Source organism: Gymnoscopelus braueri, assembly GCF_963280865.1.
Source record: "Gymnoscopelus braueri genome assembly, chromosome: 15".
Lineage (NCBI taxonomy): Eukaryota > Metazoa > Chordata > Actinopteri > Myctophiformes > Myctophidae > Gymnoscopelus > Gymnoscopelus braueri.
This window is the reverse complement of record NC_137620.1, coordinates 19234003-19249546: the sequence shown is the minus strand read 5'-3', so window position 1 is coordinate 19249546 and position 15544 is coordinate 19234003. Positions and strand designations below refer to the sequence as shown.

At 40.8% G+C, this 15544-nt stretch overlaps 1 protein-coding gene across 3 annotated transcripts in view; it reads left to right on the top strand.

The window, feature by feature from the left end:
- Positions 1–13857, top strand: part of pacs1 (phosphofurin acidic cluster sorting protein 1) — a 102503-nt gene extending 88646 nt beyond the window's left edge. For all 3 annotated transcript variants that reach the window (XM_080450598.1, XM_080450597.1, XM_080450596.1), the window contains 10 exons: positions 152–258; positions 2416–2570; positions 3114–3227; positions 3544–3646; positions 4388–4430; positions 4714–4756; positions 5211–5352; positions 5988–6226; positions 6721–6840; positions 7292–13857. In XM_080450598.1, coding sequence (XP_080306724.1) covers positions 152–258; positions 2416–2570; positions 3114–3227; positions 3544–3646; positions 4388–4430; positions 4714–4756; positions 5211–5352; positions 5988–6226; positions 6721–6840; positions 7292–7410 — 1185 coding nt within the window. In that variant the 3' untranslated portion in view covers positions 7411–13857. The remainder of the gene's footprint in view (positions 1–151; positions 259–2415; positions 2571–3113; positions 3228–3543; positions 3647–4387; positions 4431–4713; positions 4757–5210; positions 5353–5987; positions 6227–6720; positions 6841–7291) is intronic.
- Positions 13858–15544: the final 1687 nt, after the last annotated feature.

Below are 15544 nucleotides of genomic sequence, written 5' to 3'. Positions count from 1 at the left end.
TAAGAGCAACGATATACTGAAAAATTCAGCTACTATAGATATGTTATCTTTAGTGATTGATTAAGTGTCTTTTTCTGTGTGCATGTGTGTGTGCTTATGTATGTGTGTGTGTGTGTGTGTGTGTGTGTGTGTGTGTGTGTGTGTGTTGCAGTACGTGGCTGAACAGCTCCAGGCTCAGAGACATCCGGTGGTGTGCACGTGTTCCGGGGCAGAGATACAAGCTGTGCTGTCCGCTATACTCACACGCATCCAGAAGTTGTGAGTGCTTTTACAATGTTATATGCATTACGCACACGCACACACACGCGCACACACACACACACACACACACACACACACACACACACACACACACACACACACACATACAGTACACACATACACACACACACACACACACACACACACACACACACACACACACACACACACACACACACACGTTTGTATTACTATACTTGTGACGACATCAACATTTTAGGACAGTGATTTTCTGAACGCCATTTGTAACCGTAAGATTAAAGCCGAAAAACAGAAGTTCTACAAGCTTGTAGATCTTCAAATTTTTCGGTGCACGACACTAAATCATGCTTTACTCTTTTAAGTGTTACTATAAATGCACTATACATGCACACACATGCGCGTACCGTACATAGCACACACACACACACACACATCCATGATTTATGACTGTTACAGTGTTGCATACACCCCCACACATCCAGAAGCTTTCAGTGTTTCATCATACACGCTCGTCGCTCACACACGCAGGCCAAACACACAGATGATTCAAGTGGTATGACACACACACACACACACAGACACACACACACACACACACACACACACACACACATACACACACACACACACACAGACAGACACAGACACAGACACAGACACACACACACACACACACACACACACTCAACTAGAAATAGAATTTCAATTTCATTACTTCACATTCAGGATGACTCAGATTTGTCTTTCTCTCCTTCCCACTGATTCTATTGTCCTCCTTCCTTATTCCCTTGTTTGTTTTCTCATCTCTCTCTATCTGGGGGGCCCCTTCCTTAAATTTCTAAAAGAAACTTAAGGAAGCAGTAATCAGAAAGGAAATTAGATTAGATTAGGTTGTTTTCCTATATTAAACGCTCATGTCACCATGACTCAGCCATAACCATATAAGGAGTTCCCAATGCAGCTACGCACAAATTTGGAGTGTGTTGCCTCAATGTGTCGTCAGGGCAAACAAATCAATCAGCTCCATATATGGGCACAAAAGGGGTCATGCCCATATATATGGGCATATACCAATGACATCAGGGATCTCCATATATGGGTATAAAAGGGACATGGACTGACAGATAGAGATCTCCATATATGGGCATATCAGTATGCCCATATGGGCATATACTGATGACATCAGGATCTCTATATATGGGCATAAAGGGGACAAGGACTGACACGTATACGTATGGTGACCTCTAGTTATTGATATTTTCAGACAGACGAACCTGTTTTTGGGCGGTGAAACCGCCCCTATATGTGAGGTTTGGAAATTTGCACCCCCCAACCCTGCGCTGTGATTGGCCACCAGTGTACCCCCCTAACCCTGCACCGTGATTGGCCAATCACAGTCTATTCAGGACTGTGATTGGCTAGTGAAACATGACACATGTGCATAGCCCTATAAATAGGACTATGCACTTAAAAAATCACACCCTGTGTGAAGTGGGCGGTGTCTTGCTAGCTAATCACAATACTGAATGGAGTCAACCAATCATGTACAAAAGATAAATACATTTATTGAAACACTCTTTATGATGGACGAAACCATAACTTGAAAAAAACAAACTTTTGGTTTTTTTCAAGTTATGGTTTCTTATATAGGGCTATGCACATGTGTCATGTGACACTGGCCAATCACAGTCCTGAATAGACTGTGATTGGCCAATCACAGCGCAGGATAATTGTACAAATTTCCTGGGCCCAGATCACAGCGCAGGAAAATGTACATTTTTCCAAATCTCACTTATAGGGGCGGTTTCACCGCCCAAAAAAACACATTTATGTTTTTTTTTAAGTTAGGGGTGTACAATGGTTGGTCCACAATATTACTTTTCTTTAAGTGAACTTCCATCACTGTGATGACCACTGTGACCACACCGCCCACTTCACACTGGGTGTGATTTTTTGGTATTATTTTACTTTTAATATGCATTTTCTTCTCAAATGTTGTGTTTATTTCACTAACATTGACCATGCTGTACTGCATTTTATGATTTGTGTATTGTGATGTTTTTTTGCCTGGACCCCAGGAAGAATAGACTCCACTACGATGTAGACTAATGGGATCCTTAATAAACAATAAACAATAACATCCCTCCCCCCTCTCTCTCTCTCTCCCTCTAGCTGTAACTGTAACTCGTCCATGCCCAGGCCGGTGAAGGTGGCAGCGGTGGGCAGCCAGAGCTACCTGGGTGCCATCCTCCAGTTCTTTGTCACCCAGCTGGCCAACAAGACGTCTGACTGGCTGAACCACATGAGGTTCCTGGTGGTACCATTGGGTGAGATACTGATTGATTGATTGATTGATTGAATACTTTATTAGTCAGACATGTAAACAGCAGACAGAACTTTCCCATATTTGTTTTATATTTGGGTGGTATACCAGATCATGGTCGCTCCCTCTAGTGTTGTGGCTGTGGGTGTCAGAGAGAGGGGGATGAGACGGTGGGTGGAGGTGAGAGGGTGATGGGGAGAGAGAGATGGGAGGGTGAGATACAGTAAAAAGAGGGCAATTGTTGCCATGGTGATTGAGAGGTGGATAAAAGATGTGATCATGCGTTCACTTCTCTGCTTTAACCAAGTAAACCCCTATGGGTAACAGTCCCTCAGGGCTCAATACTAGAGTATTTTCTGCGCTGCGTCGCATTGTGAGCTTGTCGATCGGTTATTTTCAGCTAAAGCTTTCCCCACAATGCTGATGCTGGGGTTTAAGTGGTTAACATCTTCTCTCAAAACATTTCACTGCTTCTTATTTCTATATTTCTTTCATTGTTTCACTCACTCTCCCCCCCCCTCTCTCTGTCTCCCTCTCTCTCCACCAGGCTCCCATCCTGTTGCTAAGCACCTGGGCAGCCTTGACAACCGTTACAGTTCGGCGTTCCTGGACGGGGTGTGGAGAGACGTGTTCAGCCGCTCCGAACCTCCACAAACAACAGGTAACACACGCACACACATGCACATGCACACACACACACACGTTTGTATTACTATAACTCTGAGGACATCAACATTTTAGGACAGCGATTGTATGAATGCCATATAAAAGCAACATTTTTACCGTAATCCTAAAGCCGAAAAATAGCCATAGTTTGTGTCAGATATTGAATAGATATTTTATTATACTTATGTTCTTATTATCGTCTCTCATCTGATATAATAATAAAAGAAACTGGTCTGTGGTTTGGTTTCAGAATGTTAATATAGTTAATAGTCAATAATCTCTCCCCTATTGTCTATGTTTTGTGCGTACAGATGTTTTGGATGTAGCAGGAAGAATTAGCCAGTACATCAGTGGATCCACTGTCACTCACCAGCTGCCTATCGCTGAGGCAATGCTTACATGCAAGCATAGGACGTGAGTGGACACACACACACACACACACACACACACACACACACACACACACACACACACACACACACACACACACACACACACACACACACACTGTGTTTTCAAGCTATCACAGACCCCCAAATTGACTGTCATTAGACCGTAAATGACCTTTAGAACGTTGAGGATGACCTTTTAAATGGCATAAATTCAATTAAATTGTCTAAATGACATACAGTAGCTGTATGCACCGAATGGATTCATAGTGATGCTAGTGAAACATATTGTCATAATGATTTTGTGTTGTATTAATCTCTAAATTGAATTACAGTTCAATTAAATTAGTGCTCATTTGGCTAGTGGAGAGTCCCTGAAAGGTCACAGCGCATCCCGTTGCGAAGCATTGTGAGCTTTTAGAGCGGCTATTCTGGGGGCGAAGATATTTGTTGTAGAGGGGGGAAAAAGGAGTTGGTGTCATTTTAGATTTCAGCGTTGGCTATTCAAAAATAGCAGATGTACAAGCTCACAGCGTGTCACTTTGTGTCGCGATGCAAGCTTGTACATCTGCTATTTTTGAACATTTTTGAAAAATCTTGTGTTTTTTTTATCATTTTGAATTACGAAAAAGTGTGAGAACTACTGATTTAGAAGGCAGTTGTAGAATCGGCCTCAGGTCTTAAGTTAAGTGGTTAAAACCATCTAGTCTGAGTAGTGACTGGATCACTGGAAACGTTGCTCATTCTCTCATTTCCTCTTCCTCAGGCGAGATGAAGACTCATACCAGAAGTTCATTCCCTTTATTGGAGTAAGTTTGCACTCTGTCAGGAAGGATGTTCAATCTGATCTGAACCAGTGGTTCTCAAAGTGGGGTCCAGGGACCCCCGGGGGTTCCTTGAGGGGGTTCCAAATGAACCCTTACAGGTCTAGTAACTCTAGTAACAGTAGAGAACCACTGGATTAGACGCACAGATGAACGGATGTAGTTATTCATGTTGTCACTAATGGTTTCAGGTGGTTTAAGGTTGTAAATCATAGTGATACACGGATGAATGGATGAAGTTATTAATGTTGTGATTTCATGGTTTCAGGTGGTGAAGGTCGGCCTCATTGAGTCTGGTCCATCTTCAACAGGTGAGTGTTACACCAAAGAATTACACCAAAGTACTATGAAAGTACCACATAATGCAAGCATAATTCATTTAATTGATTCAGTTAATTTGAACTCTTATTACTAAGGTAAGGTATTAAGGTATGTAATACATATCCGGTTCATACCTATATTGCATCGGAACGCAAGCTAGCTATCCGCACAAATGTATATCGTCTCTGTCGGGTGGAAACCTCATACATTATGTCCAAAACTGTTACTTTAAAGGATGCGAAAGTAGCAGATCTACACTGACACGGTAGTACGATCAAGTGGGGCGTTCATTTACGAAAAAACACAAAAAGGTAGAATATGGAGATAGGAGGTTTCTGCCCAACAACAACGATATAATAAAGTAATCACGCTCATTGTTGTATTGGTGATTTTGTTAGTGGTCACGCTGAATGTTTACTGCCTTGTTTCTCCGTGGTCGTCAAGGTGATACAGAGGAGGGCGTGGCGGTGAGCCTGGCTGTTCCGTCCACGTCTCCCCCCTCCCACGGCTCCCCCACGGGGATGATCAGAGAGAGCGCCACTCCGCCCCCCTCCCCCTCCATGGGCAGCATCCTTACGGTGCAGGGGTAAGACGACTTCCTTTCCCACGTCAACCTCAGCCGCCGCGCTGGTAGATTTATTTAGGCAGGCAAAAGCGAACATCTCATGAGGTGCTGGCTGTGGGAAAATAAATCATGAAAAAGTAGAACGTAGTATACACTCTGGCCCTGGATTCTAGAGAACATTATTATCTGACCAATGTGTCAGCCATATCCTTTGTCTGTGTCTTGCCTGTGTGTCTAGGCCGATTTGGCAGTTTGTTTTTCTGTACAGGTTAAACAGAACAGAATGGTAAAAACATGGCAGGCTGACCTTATTGTAGGTCTACACTGTGATGTAAACAATGCAAATGCAGCTAATAAAATAAGAAATAATGTGAGTGTTTGATGTGCCAATGTGAAAGCTTTGACAGTAGTCGACAGTATTGCCAATGCTTGCTCATTAATGCATATTTATTTATTTAGGATTTCAGTTGCTAATGCTTGTGGTATTCTGTAGGTTAATTTCTCTCTCTAAGTAAAATTATTTAATTATTATTCATTTCTAAATCTGTAGCCCCCAATATTTGACTAATCTCAAAATTCTCATCCACTTAGTTCTGTTCAAACACTTAACCCACTTTTACTTCCTGCCTGTGGCCCCTCCCCTTCCTGTCCCCCAGAAGCCCCAGCATATCCCCCGGTGTGGACGCCATCGGCCTACAGGTGGACTACTGGCTGGCCTCGCTGGCGGAGAAACGGCGCGATGGCGAGCGCCGCGACACGGGCGGCAAGAACACCCTGAAGAGCGCCTTCCGCTCGCTGCAGGTCAGCAGGCTGCCAGGCGGGGGCGGCAGCGAGCCACAGGCCCAGGTCACCACCATGGCCATGACCGTGGTCACCAAGGAGAAGAACAAGAAAGGTGAGAGGAGTGGAAAATAACAGGGGAGCATTTAGTTGGTTTGTAAACGTAGGATCAAATTGTTTCATGGATCTGTGTTAGATCAGCCACTATTATGACTAGAGTAGTGTGTTTCAACATGGAAATGATTATGATGATTATGCAAAAAAACATTGTGATTATCTGAAATCATTGCGATTAGGCGATTACCTAATAGGCCTATATGACAAATTTGATTCTCTGTTCTCCTCTCATTCCTCTCTCTTTCTCTCTTCACCCCCCACCTCTCTCTCTCTGTCTGTCTGCCTGCCTGCCTGCCTGCCTGCCTGCCTGCCTGCCTGCCTGTCTGTCTGTCTGTCTGTCTGCCTGCCTGCCTGCCTGCCTGTCTGTCTGTCTGTCTGTCTGTCTGTCTGTCTGTCTGTCTTGTCTGTCTGTCTGTCTGTCTGTCTGTCTTGTCTGTCTGTCTGTCTGTCTGTCTGTCTGTCTGTCTGTCTGTCTGTCTGTCTATACTTCAGGCCCCGCCATCTTCCTGGGGAAGAAGCCAAAGGAGAAGGACGTGGACTCTAAAAGCCAGGTGATTGAGGGCATCAGCAGACTGATCTGCTCAGCCAAGCAGCAGCAGACCATCCTCAAAGGTAAAGACAGGTCCTGGGCTGCGTTTGGAACTTTTGAATATAATTTTGTTTTTTACTGTGATTTAAAAACATCATGGTAAGGATTCAGCTTCAAACTACCTTATTTTCTTTTCGGAACATTGTTTGTGCAGTGGTTAAAAGACAGCATACAGTCACAATACATAGATACCCAGGTCACTATAAAAACAGTAACTGCATTTAAAACTACAGTACTTAAAAACATGATATATTAAAATCCATATGGAGCAATTCAATGTCCGAGCTCCACCAGACCTAGGCCCCCCAAAGTGTTTGAATAATTGACCACTGAATTAGTGGTCGTTTATTGACTACAAGGGTTCATGCCATTTACTATGATCTTGCACTGTGTAAGCCACTCTGGATAAAAAACTAAATGCAAAAGTGTGTGTGTGTGTGTGTGTGTGCGCACTCCCCTCCGTTGTCCCCCCAGTGGCCATAGACGGCGTCGAGTGGAACGACGTGAAGTTCTTCCAGCTGGCGGCGCAGTGGCCCACCCACGTTAAGTACCTTCCTGTTGGACTCTTTGGCTACACCAAGCCCCCCTCCTAGGGCTCCGCTGGCACCAGCTGACCTTCCGCTTCCCCTTCCTTCGCCCCGCGCCAACCAACCCTGTCACGCGTACACGCACATGCACAAAGAGACCCCGCCTCTCTGCGTGGCCAGGTGACACCGTTGGCCAATCAGAATTGGCTGCAGTAGTGTTGTTTTCTCTTGTCAGGACAAGAGGGATGGAAGGAGAGGAGGAGGAGGAGGGAGATGTTATGGGGTGCAGCGCTACTACTAGTCACTTTAATGCCCCTTACTCTGTGTGTGTGAACTGTGTGTGTGTGAACTGTGTGTGTGTGTGTGTGTGTGTGTGTGTGTGTGTGTGTGTGTGTGTGTGCAAGTCGCGTGCGAGGCATGCACATGCGACCAAACGCATATGTATGTGTTTATCGGGCGTGGTGGTGAACAATAGCACAATTTTATTAGGGAACTGCCATTTATCCACCATTGCTGAAAATGCAGTAGCATGAGCAACTCCAAGATTTGATTTGGAACCCTGAACTCTCTCTGAACATTTGACCCCCTGAGCGTTGACTCCAATCCTGAGGGTCATGTATAACTTGTTTATCCACGAACCCACCCCAGCACCGTAAATACAAACACGCATGTCCCGAACTAACTAACATATACCGCTCATGTGCCAGAAACTGTAACACACACACACAGCTATATAATAATTTTGGGAGAATCAAAATAACCCTCAATGTTTGCATGAACCAGTGAAAACACAATGAAAATGACTGCTCTCTCTTGCAGTCACAAAATACAATAAGAAGAAGAAAAAGAAATATTTGCATGTAATGCATACAGAAACCCAAGCCGTTTTTCTAACCACCTACAAGTAGATTCAACAACAACTATAGTTTAGCTGACGTCCCTTGAAACCTCCTCATCCGTAAACCAACTCTTTATTTCAGGGGCTTCCAACATTCTTAAATATGTTTCTTGTACCAAAAGAAGTCAGTTGGGTATCCAATGACCAGGTGTATCGATATTTAAAAGGGGAAGTGTGCGTTTTGGTTATTTTTTTAACTAGTTGAACTATTAGCTCCCTTCAACCAAGTGTTGTGGATCGTGTGATGCATAGCCTGTGATTTTGTGAAGAATTCTGGGATTTCAGGGCAGGGGCTAATTTGCCATTTTCTTTGTTTTCATACGTAATTGCTATGCACTTCTCTGCCTGTTATATTGCACACGGATGACCGGGAAGCTTGCATATTACATTCTTTGACTCGCTAGGAAGGTGTGTACTACTGTACGTTTACTAATTGACAGCAGACATTCAGGTGCAGTATGCAAAGGTGAACGTGGTCAACAGTTGAACAAAAATACAAACATTTTTCATACACAGCAAATTCCGGAGTGTTAATTTAACACTCTAACACGCTTTCAGAGTTAAATCAATACTGGATTTTATTGCAGTATGTACAAAATGTCCCAATGATTCCCATACTATGTAAAACACGTGGATTGGAACAGTATGTACTGTACTGTACTGTACTGTACTGCACAGCACTCAAAGTGGGGTCTGGGGACCCCCAGGGGTCCTTGAAGGTATTCTAGGGGGTCTCCAGCTAAATTAGTTAATATATCAATAACCTCTTTAACCTTATACATCGGTTATTTGAAAATAGCCAATCGTCAAGCTCAATTGTAAGCTTGTAGATCTGCTATTTTTCTTTTTTTAATCTTGAAAAATTGTGAAACATTTTGAACATTTTAACAACACAAATCTTGTATAGGGGTCCTTGGCACAAGATCTCTTTAAAATGGGGCTCTGCAGCTACATATTAATTTGGAGGGCCTTGACATGAAAGAAGGTTTGAGAACTATAGGTTACGAACGTAACCCTGGTTATTTGATTAATATGAGCAAGATGTGCGAGACATTGAAGTGAAAAATTATGAAAAATAACCACTGCTGTACTGTACTGGACTGTACAGTCATATTTGTGTACACCCTCCTAGTGTGATAGTGCATAGCCCTGCGTCACTGTGTGTATATATAACGTACTGAGGGGGACATCTCTCCCTCCCCTACTAAAGCACAATGTCATTTACCAGCTGCACGTCCTTTCATCTGCAACACACTGGCAGATATCTCTTAAACCAGTGGTTCTCCCCCTGTGGGCCGTGAGGATACTGCAGGTGTGCGCCCAGATAATTAAATATCATAATATTAATAATAAAAGAAAAAAAAGCCTTGAAAAAGTATACTACGGAACACAATCGATTGATTGATCATTAAAATAAACGTGCTCTGAAAATGCATGCGGCCCACCAATCTGACCACTACACACGGTGGTCAGATGTGTGGGTCTGATACAGAAAAGGTTGAGAACCACTGTTTTTAAACCACCTTTCAGTTACTTGGACTAAACGTCTGCAGGTTTTAATTAGTCGGGGAAATTCAAGTATTTTGGTTGGATTTCAGTTGGAGTGTTGACCCAGGCTGGTTAAATGTAGTGTCTAGATTATCTAAGGTGTTGTGAGGTGACTAGAAAGTGTGTGTGTGTGTGTGTGTGTGTGTGTGTGTGTGTGTGTGTGTGTGTGTGTGTGTGTGTGTGTGTGTGTGTGTGTGTGTGTGTGTGTGTGTGTGTGTGTGTGTGTGTGTGGTAAAGTTGATTGTGCTTGTGGTAAAGTTGATTGTGCTTGTGGTAAAGTTGATTGTGGTTGGAAACTAAAGAAAAAAATTAGGGGGAAAACGAATCTATGGAAAACAGGTTTCTTCTGCCACATTACAAAGGACATACATTACCAAGTATGTACCATTGATTTATTTGCGTGTGTGTTTATTTCTTGACAGCGTATGTTGATGATGTGGTCATTTCTCAATGTCGATATCAAACTTACGGCTGCGAGATCTGCAGTGTCCGTTACGTTTACGTTGTAGCCTGACATGAGGCCACTGCTTGTCACCATTTATGAGCCATCTCCACATGAGCCCTCCAGAGGGAATAATATTTACACAAAAAAAACTACTAGTACTAAAGAATTCAACTTTATCCAAAGATTTAGACTGAATTTGGGTGGAATCGAAGAATGTATCAGGTCCATTGTAGCTGGGATATATTTTGTCACTGCTGTACAGTTTGTGAAGTGTTTCACATGCAATGTTCTTCTTTTGCTGTTTAGTGAAAGCAAACACGCTGAATTGTGTAGTTCTGCCTTTTGTCACTTGCATAGAAACACTCCCCATTTACTTACGCGACGTATTAGGAGAAAGCGTTTTATAGTATTAATGCCATTTTTGTTTTTTATTACATTTGATTCAATTAGATTAGAAGGGGTTTTCTCTACCTTGATGTTACAGTGTTAAACTTGTGATGTCAGAAAATGTCTGTTTCTCTTTGACACAGAGTTTGACGTTGGACTGTCCTGCTCGTTCAAAGCATTGGTTTATTCACACTGATTATACTTGGTCACTGGGTTTTAAATACCGATTATTGCAAAATATTTGAATGTATAAAAATTAGCTTAAGTGTGGTATTTTGCCTCTTTTTGGACTGATGGTGGGACATTAGTGGAGAACTTTGATATATTTTATTCCTAAAGAACATTTTTGACAGAAGGCTAAATGTCTCAATGTGCCTAATTATACACTTTGTCGAGCCACACAAATTAGCACTTTGTTGGACATTGGATATTATTAAAAGAACAAAAAGCTCTCGTCAAATTCTAGAAAAGTACAAGAAGAAGAACAGTACAATAATTCTCGTTTTATATATTGTTATATATATACTTTGTCGTACGACGGAAGTATACATATAAAACAGGCTTAAGTGCTTTCTCCCTAAAACCACATTATCAACCGTTAAAGGGTTTGGGACACATGGTCCAACTCTTTCTTGCGTAACCAACAGAAACAGCAGTGTCAGTGGGACTCTTGAAGGCAGCCCTCTCAAAAACGTCTGTTCTATTCCATCCCTGCTGACCGCCGGAGGCCATGCTTTAAGCACCGCCTCTGGCGGCCATTGGGGATTCATAGAACTGTAGTTGCATAACTTAAGTTTTGTTGTTTGTTTGTTCATTTGTTTTTATGTCACAGTTAAGGGCTTGACAGACTCATAGTCTTAACGTGTGGGCTTGAACCCACATTGCATCTTCTAAATCAAGATTGTACATTGCAACTTGGTTGTATGGTTATTACATAAGTATAGCCTAGTGGAGCACTGTTGTACTGCAGTTTGAAGTAAGGGTCAGAATATGAAGAAATTAATTCCAAAATGAGAATTCCGCCATTTGGGAAACGCATGTTTTTAGAAAATCATGTTGATGTTGATATACTGAAAGCAAAACACATGATAACAACTGTGAGACAGCTTTTGTTACCAATGGTGGTTACCAATCCTTTTTTTTTTTCAGTGATAGAATCAATCATACGTGATTTTGAAATCTTCACTGGTGACTGAGGACGCTAAATTGTCTAGGCACACTATATTATATCATTTTGGAATGAAACCCTTTATATTTTATCGCCACTCTTCTTAACCTTTATGGTTTTATGGCTACCTGATATCAGGTCAGTTTGCTAGAAGTGACCACTGCTCCTAGCATACAGTACACGGTAAAATCCTCAGTGCTAATTCTGAATGTGCAAAAATGAACCCGAAAGGGATTTCACTGTGTATGTTCTGAGAAAAACTCTTGATTCAAACTGCTCTTTGCCTTGTAGCTGTGTTAGACAGATTATTGTAATAATGATGTGAAACTGTTAGTCCTTTTCATTCTATTCTAGTCTTAAAAGTAGGATTAAATTAGTCTAATAAAAAAATTAAGAAATCACTGCCAAACGTAAAATGTGTTGAAGGTAAAAAAAATCTAAGTGACATCACCAGAAATGGAGACAGGGGTGTGAGATATAAATGTTATATGTTTATGGCGTAATTTTGGGGTGAAAACACAGAACAAAGAAATATACTGTATATACCTCATGCCAAAGTCTTCATTTAACCACTTAAAGGTAGGGTAAGTGATTTGCGTTGGTTAAAATAATTGTTAAATAGCTCTATATTCTGATAGTACTCATTGCTATAGAGTGTTTGTTCAGTATTAGGAGTCTCCTTGTCTCTCCACCTCTTTATTAAACAGAAAATGCATTCTCGTTTCAGTTTCAGTTTCATTTCCAATTTTATCCAACCAGGACAGAGAACTCAATCAGGATACAGATTAAACAAGTGAAATTGGAAGTGATGACACAAAGAAATGAGCAGACAAAATTGGAACTGGAACACTATACAAATTAAGCTTTAAAATGGGTACTTTCTCCTGATTGGCTGAGATTTTGACACCTACCGAAAAATGTATTTTCTGTTTATTAAAGAGCTGGAGAGACAGGGAGACATCTGTTACTGAAAAAACACTCTATAGCAATGATTACTATCAGAATATAGTATTTTAACCTTTTAACAAAATACTTTTTGTTTTAACCAAAAAATATCACTTACCCTACCTTTAAGCCCTATTTTATACTTCGTCGTACGATGCTGTTGCATGGCGAATATAGCTAAGCTCATAGATGGGCTGTTTTTGCTATATTTTCCAATTTTTTTGGGGAAAGTGTCGCCTATAATGACATGCCCAAAAATAGGGACACCCAGGTTGAAAGTGGTAACATTTTGAGAGCATTCAGTTGTATTCCGTTTGTCTTATTGCTTTGACACCCGTCTTATTTCCCCCTCAGCATTGTTTTCATGCCTTCTCCTTTACAATACACTGGCTGTTCTACATGTACGTCTTGAACTTGTTCCTGTGTGCTGTACCGTACCTGTACCCGTATCGACGGTGTAACGGTGGTCCTTATGTCCTTGACTAGTCACAGTGTAAGACAGGGAACTGTTTGATCGATCAATAACCTCTTTCAGTGATTAATAGTCTCATCTCTGTCCTCCGCACAATAGCAGACGTTTTCTTTCTGATGGCAAGAGTCTTCTTTGCCAGGATTCCACAAGCTTAGCCTCCTCGTTGTACCCTATATCTTTGGGGGACATTTTTTTGGTCCTAATTTACTTTGCTTGTACATTACAGCCCTATCCTCGCAGAGGAGCTGTTTTGCATAACAAAACGGAATACGTTTTTGCTCGATGCTTCTGTTCAACTCGGAATGGAGCATTTTAATAAAGATTCTAAGCTTGTAGACTAGGAAGAGTATTTTGCACATGCCATTGTCTCTTCAGCTACAGTCTTCAGCTTTCTTGCCTTTTGCCTATAAATAATAATAATAATAATAAATAATAATAAACTACAATGCTTGTACATACTGTATCAGAATAGTACTTGTTATACTGTATTCTAGTTCTTGTTTTTGTTTTTTTTGCTCTGTTTTTTATTTGACATGTTTTGTAGTAACTGCTTTTTCATGATTAAGTTGTCAATCAAACAGATGTGGGTTGAAAAGTGGAAATGTTCATTGTTTTGTTTGTTTAAAAAAATAAAGATATCCTGATTTGTACTACTGCCTCGAGTGCTCTCTCTTCTGGAACAGGAAAATAATAATAATGATAATAAATGTATTATATATTGTAATGTATTATATTGTCTCTGCAATGTAGAGATACTCTAGTCTATTACAAGTAAAAGTCCTACATTTAAAATTTACTTGAGTAAAAGTACAAAACTATTGCTATCAAAATGTACTTAAATTACCAAAAGTAGAAAGTACTCATTATGCAGAATGTCACATTTTCAAAATGTATAAAAATCTTTTGAATATAGCACAGTGTATGTTTTGTAATAATCAAAATCTGCAAAGTAGCTAGTTACAAAAATTTTCAAACACTTGTAGTTGAGTAAAATTATAACATTTGCCTCTTGAGATGTAGTGGAGTTGAAGTAAAAGTACTGAAAATTGGAAATACTCCAGTAAAGTAAAAAACACCTCAAAATTGTACAGTACTTGAGTAAATTTACTTAGTTACTTTACACCAGTGAATGAAACACCGTACAGGTACAGATAAGATAAGAGTCGTGAACCAAACCAAGATAGATAAATAGTAGAAATAAAGATCAAATACTGCAATGCTGGTCCCAGATATCTGCCCTGAATATCTGAATGAGTGAAGTGTGTAGAATGTAGCCTACTGGCCACTAATAAATATAAATGTACAGTGAATATGTTAATATACATTTATCGCTATACATCTATCTGCAGTGAATATATGAATGAAAAGTACAGTATCAACAATGAAAATGTATATAAATCAGTAAAGTTTATCAACAAGGGATGGTGTCAAAGGTCGTGTCTCACATGACCTTTTGACCTGACACAGGATCTGAGACGAAGTTTGACCTGATTGTCATGATTCAATTTCTCCCCTGAGCAAGCAGGCCCCCCCTCTATATAAGTCCATTGAACTTCAAACTCCATTTTAACCATGTTAAATGAGTCATTGAAAACACTTATTACTGGTGTCAGAATTGTTTTCATGCCTTCTCCTTTTCAATACACTGGCTGTTATACATGTACGTCTTGAACTTGTTCCTGTGTGTTGTACTGGACCTGTACCCGTATCGACGGTGTAACGGTGGTCCTTACGTCCTTGACTTAATCACGGTGTAAGACAGGGAACTGTTTGATCGATCAATAACCTCTTTCAGTGATTAATAGTCTCATCTCTGTCCTCCGCAGGAGCCGTGTTTTTTCAATACTTTTTTCATTTCATTGAATGATTTTATTATTTTATTATGTTTTGTTTTGTTTTTCCATTTCATTTCATGTATTATTTTATTTTTATTTATTGTTATCATTTTCAAAAACATTAGGCCTAATTTAAAAAATAAAAAGCTAATCTCAATGCAATCCAGTCCCATGCATTGTGAACTGCTTGCAGTCGTATTAAAACAGTTGAACAGTGCCCAGGCCCCCTCCCTGGTTGGAGGGGCTGCTGTAGCTGAAAGAAATGTTTTAGTTACTCCACTGCGCCCCCTACAGATCTAGTCAATGGAATCGTTCTATTGACAATTTTTCCCTTCCGATGAAATATTTTCCTTTCTGGCCAAAAGGTGTATTTTAGACGTGAGGTGGGGGGGTCCGAGTAATCCCACTAAGGAAAGTAGGCTTTCAACATTCTAAAACCCTCTTTGTTTTGGTGAGTGGCGAAAGTGGATGTTTTATTTTTTTGCTAAATACGAGAGGCTGC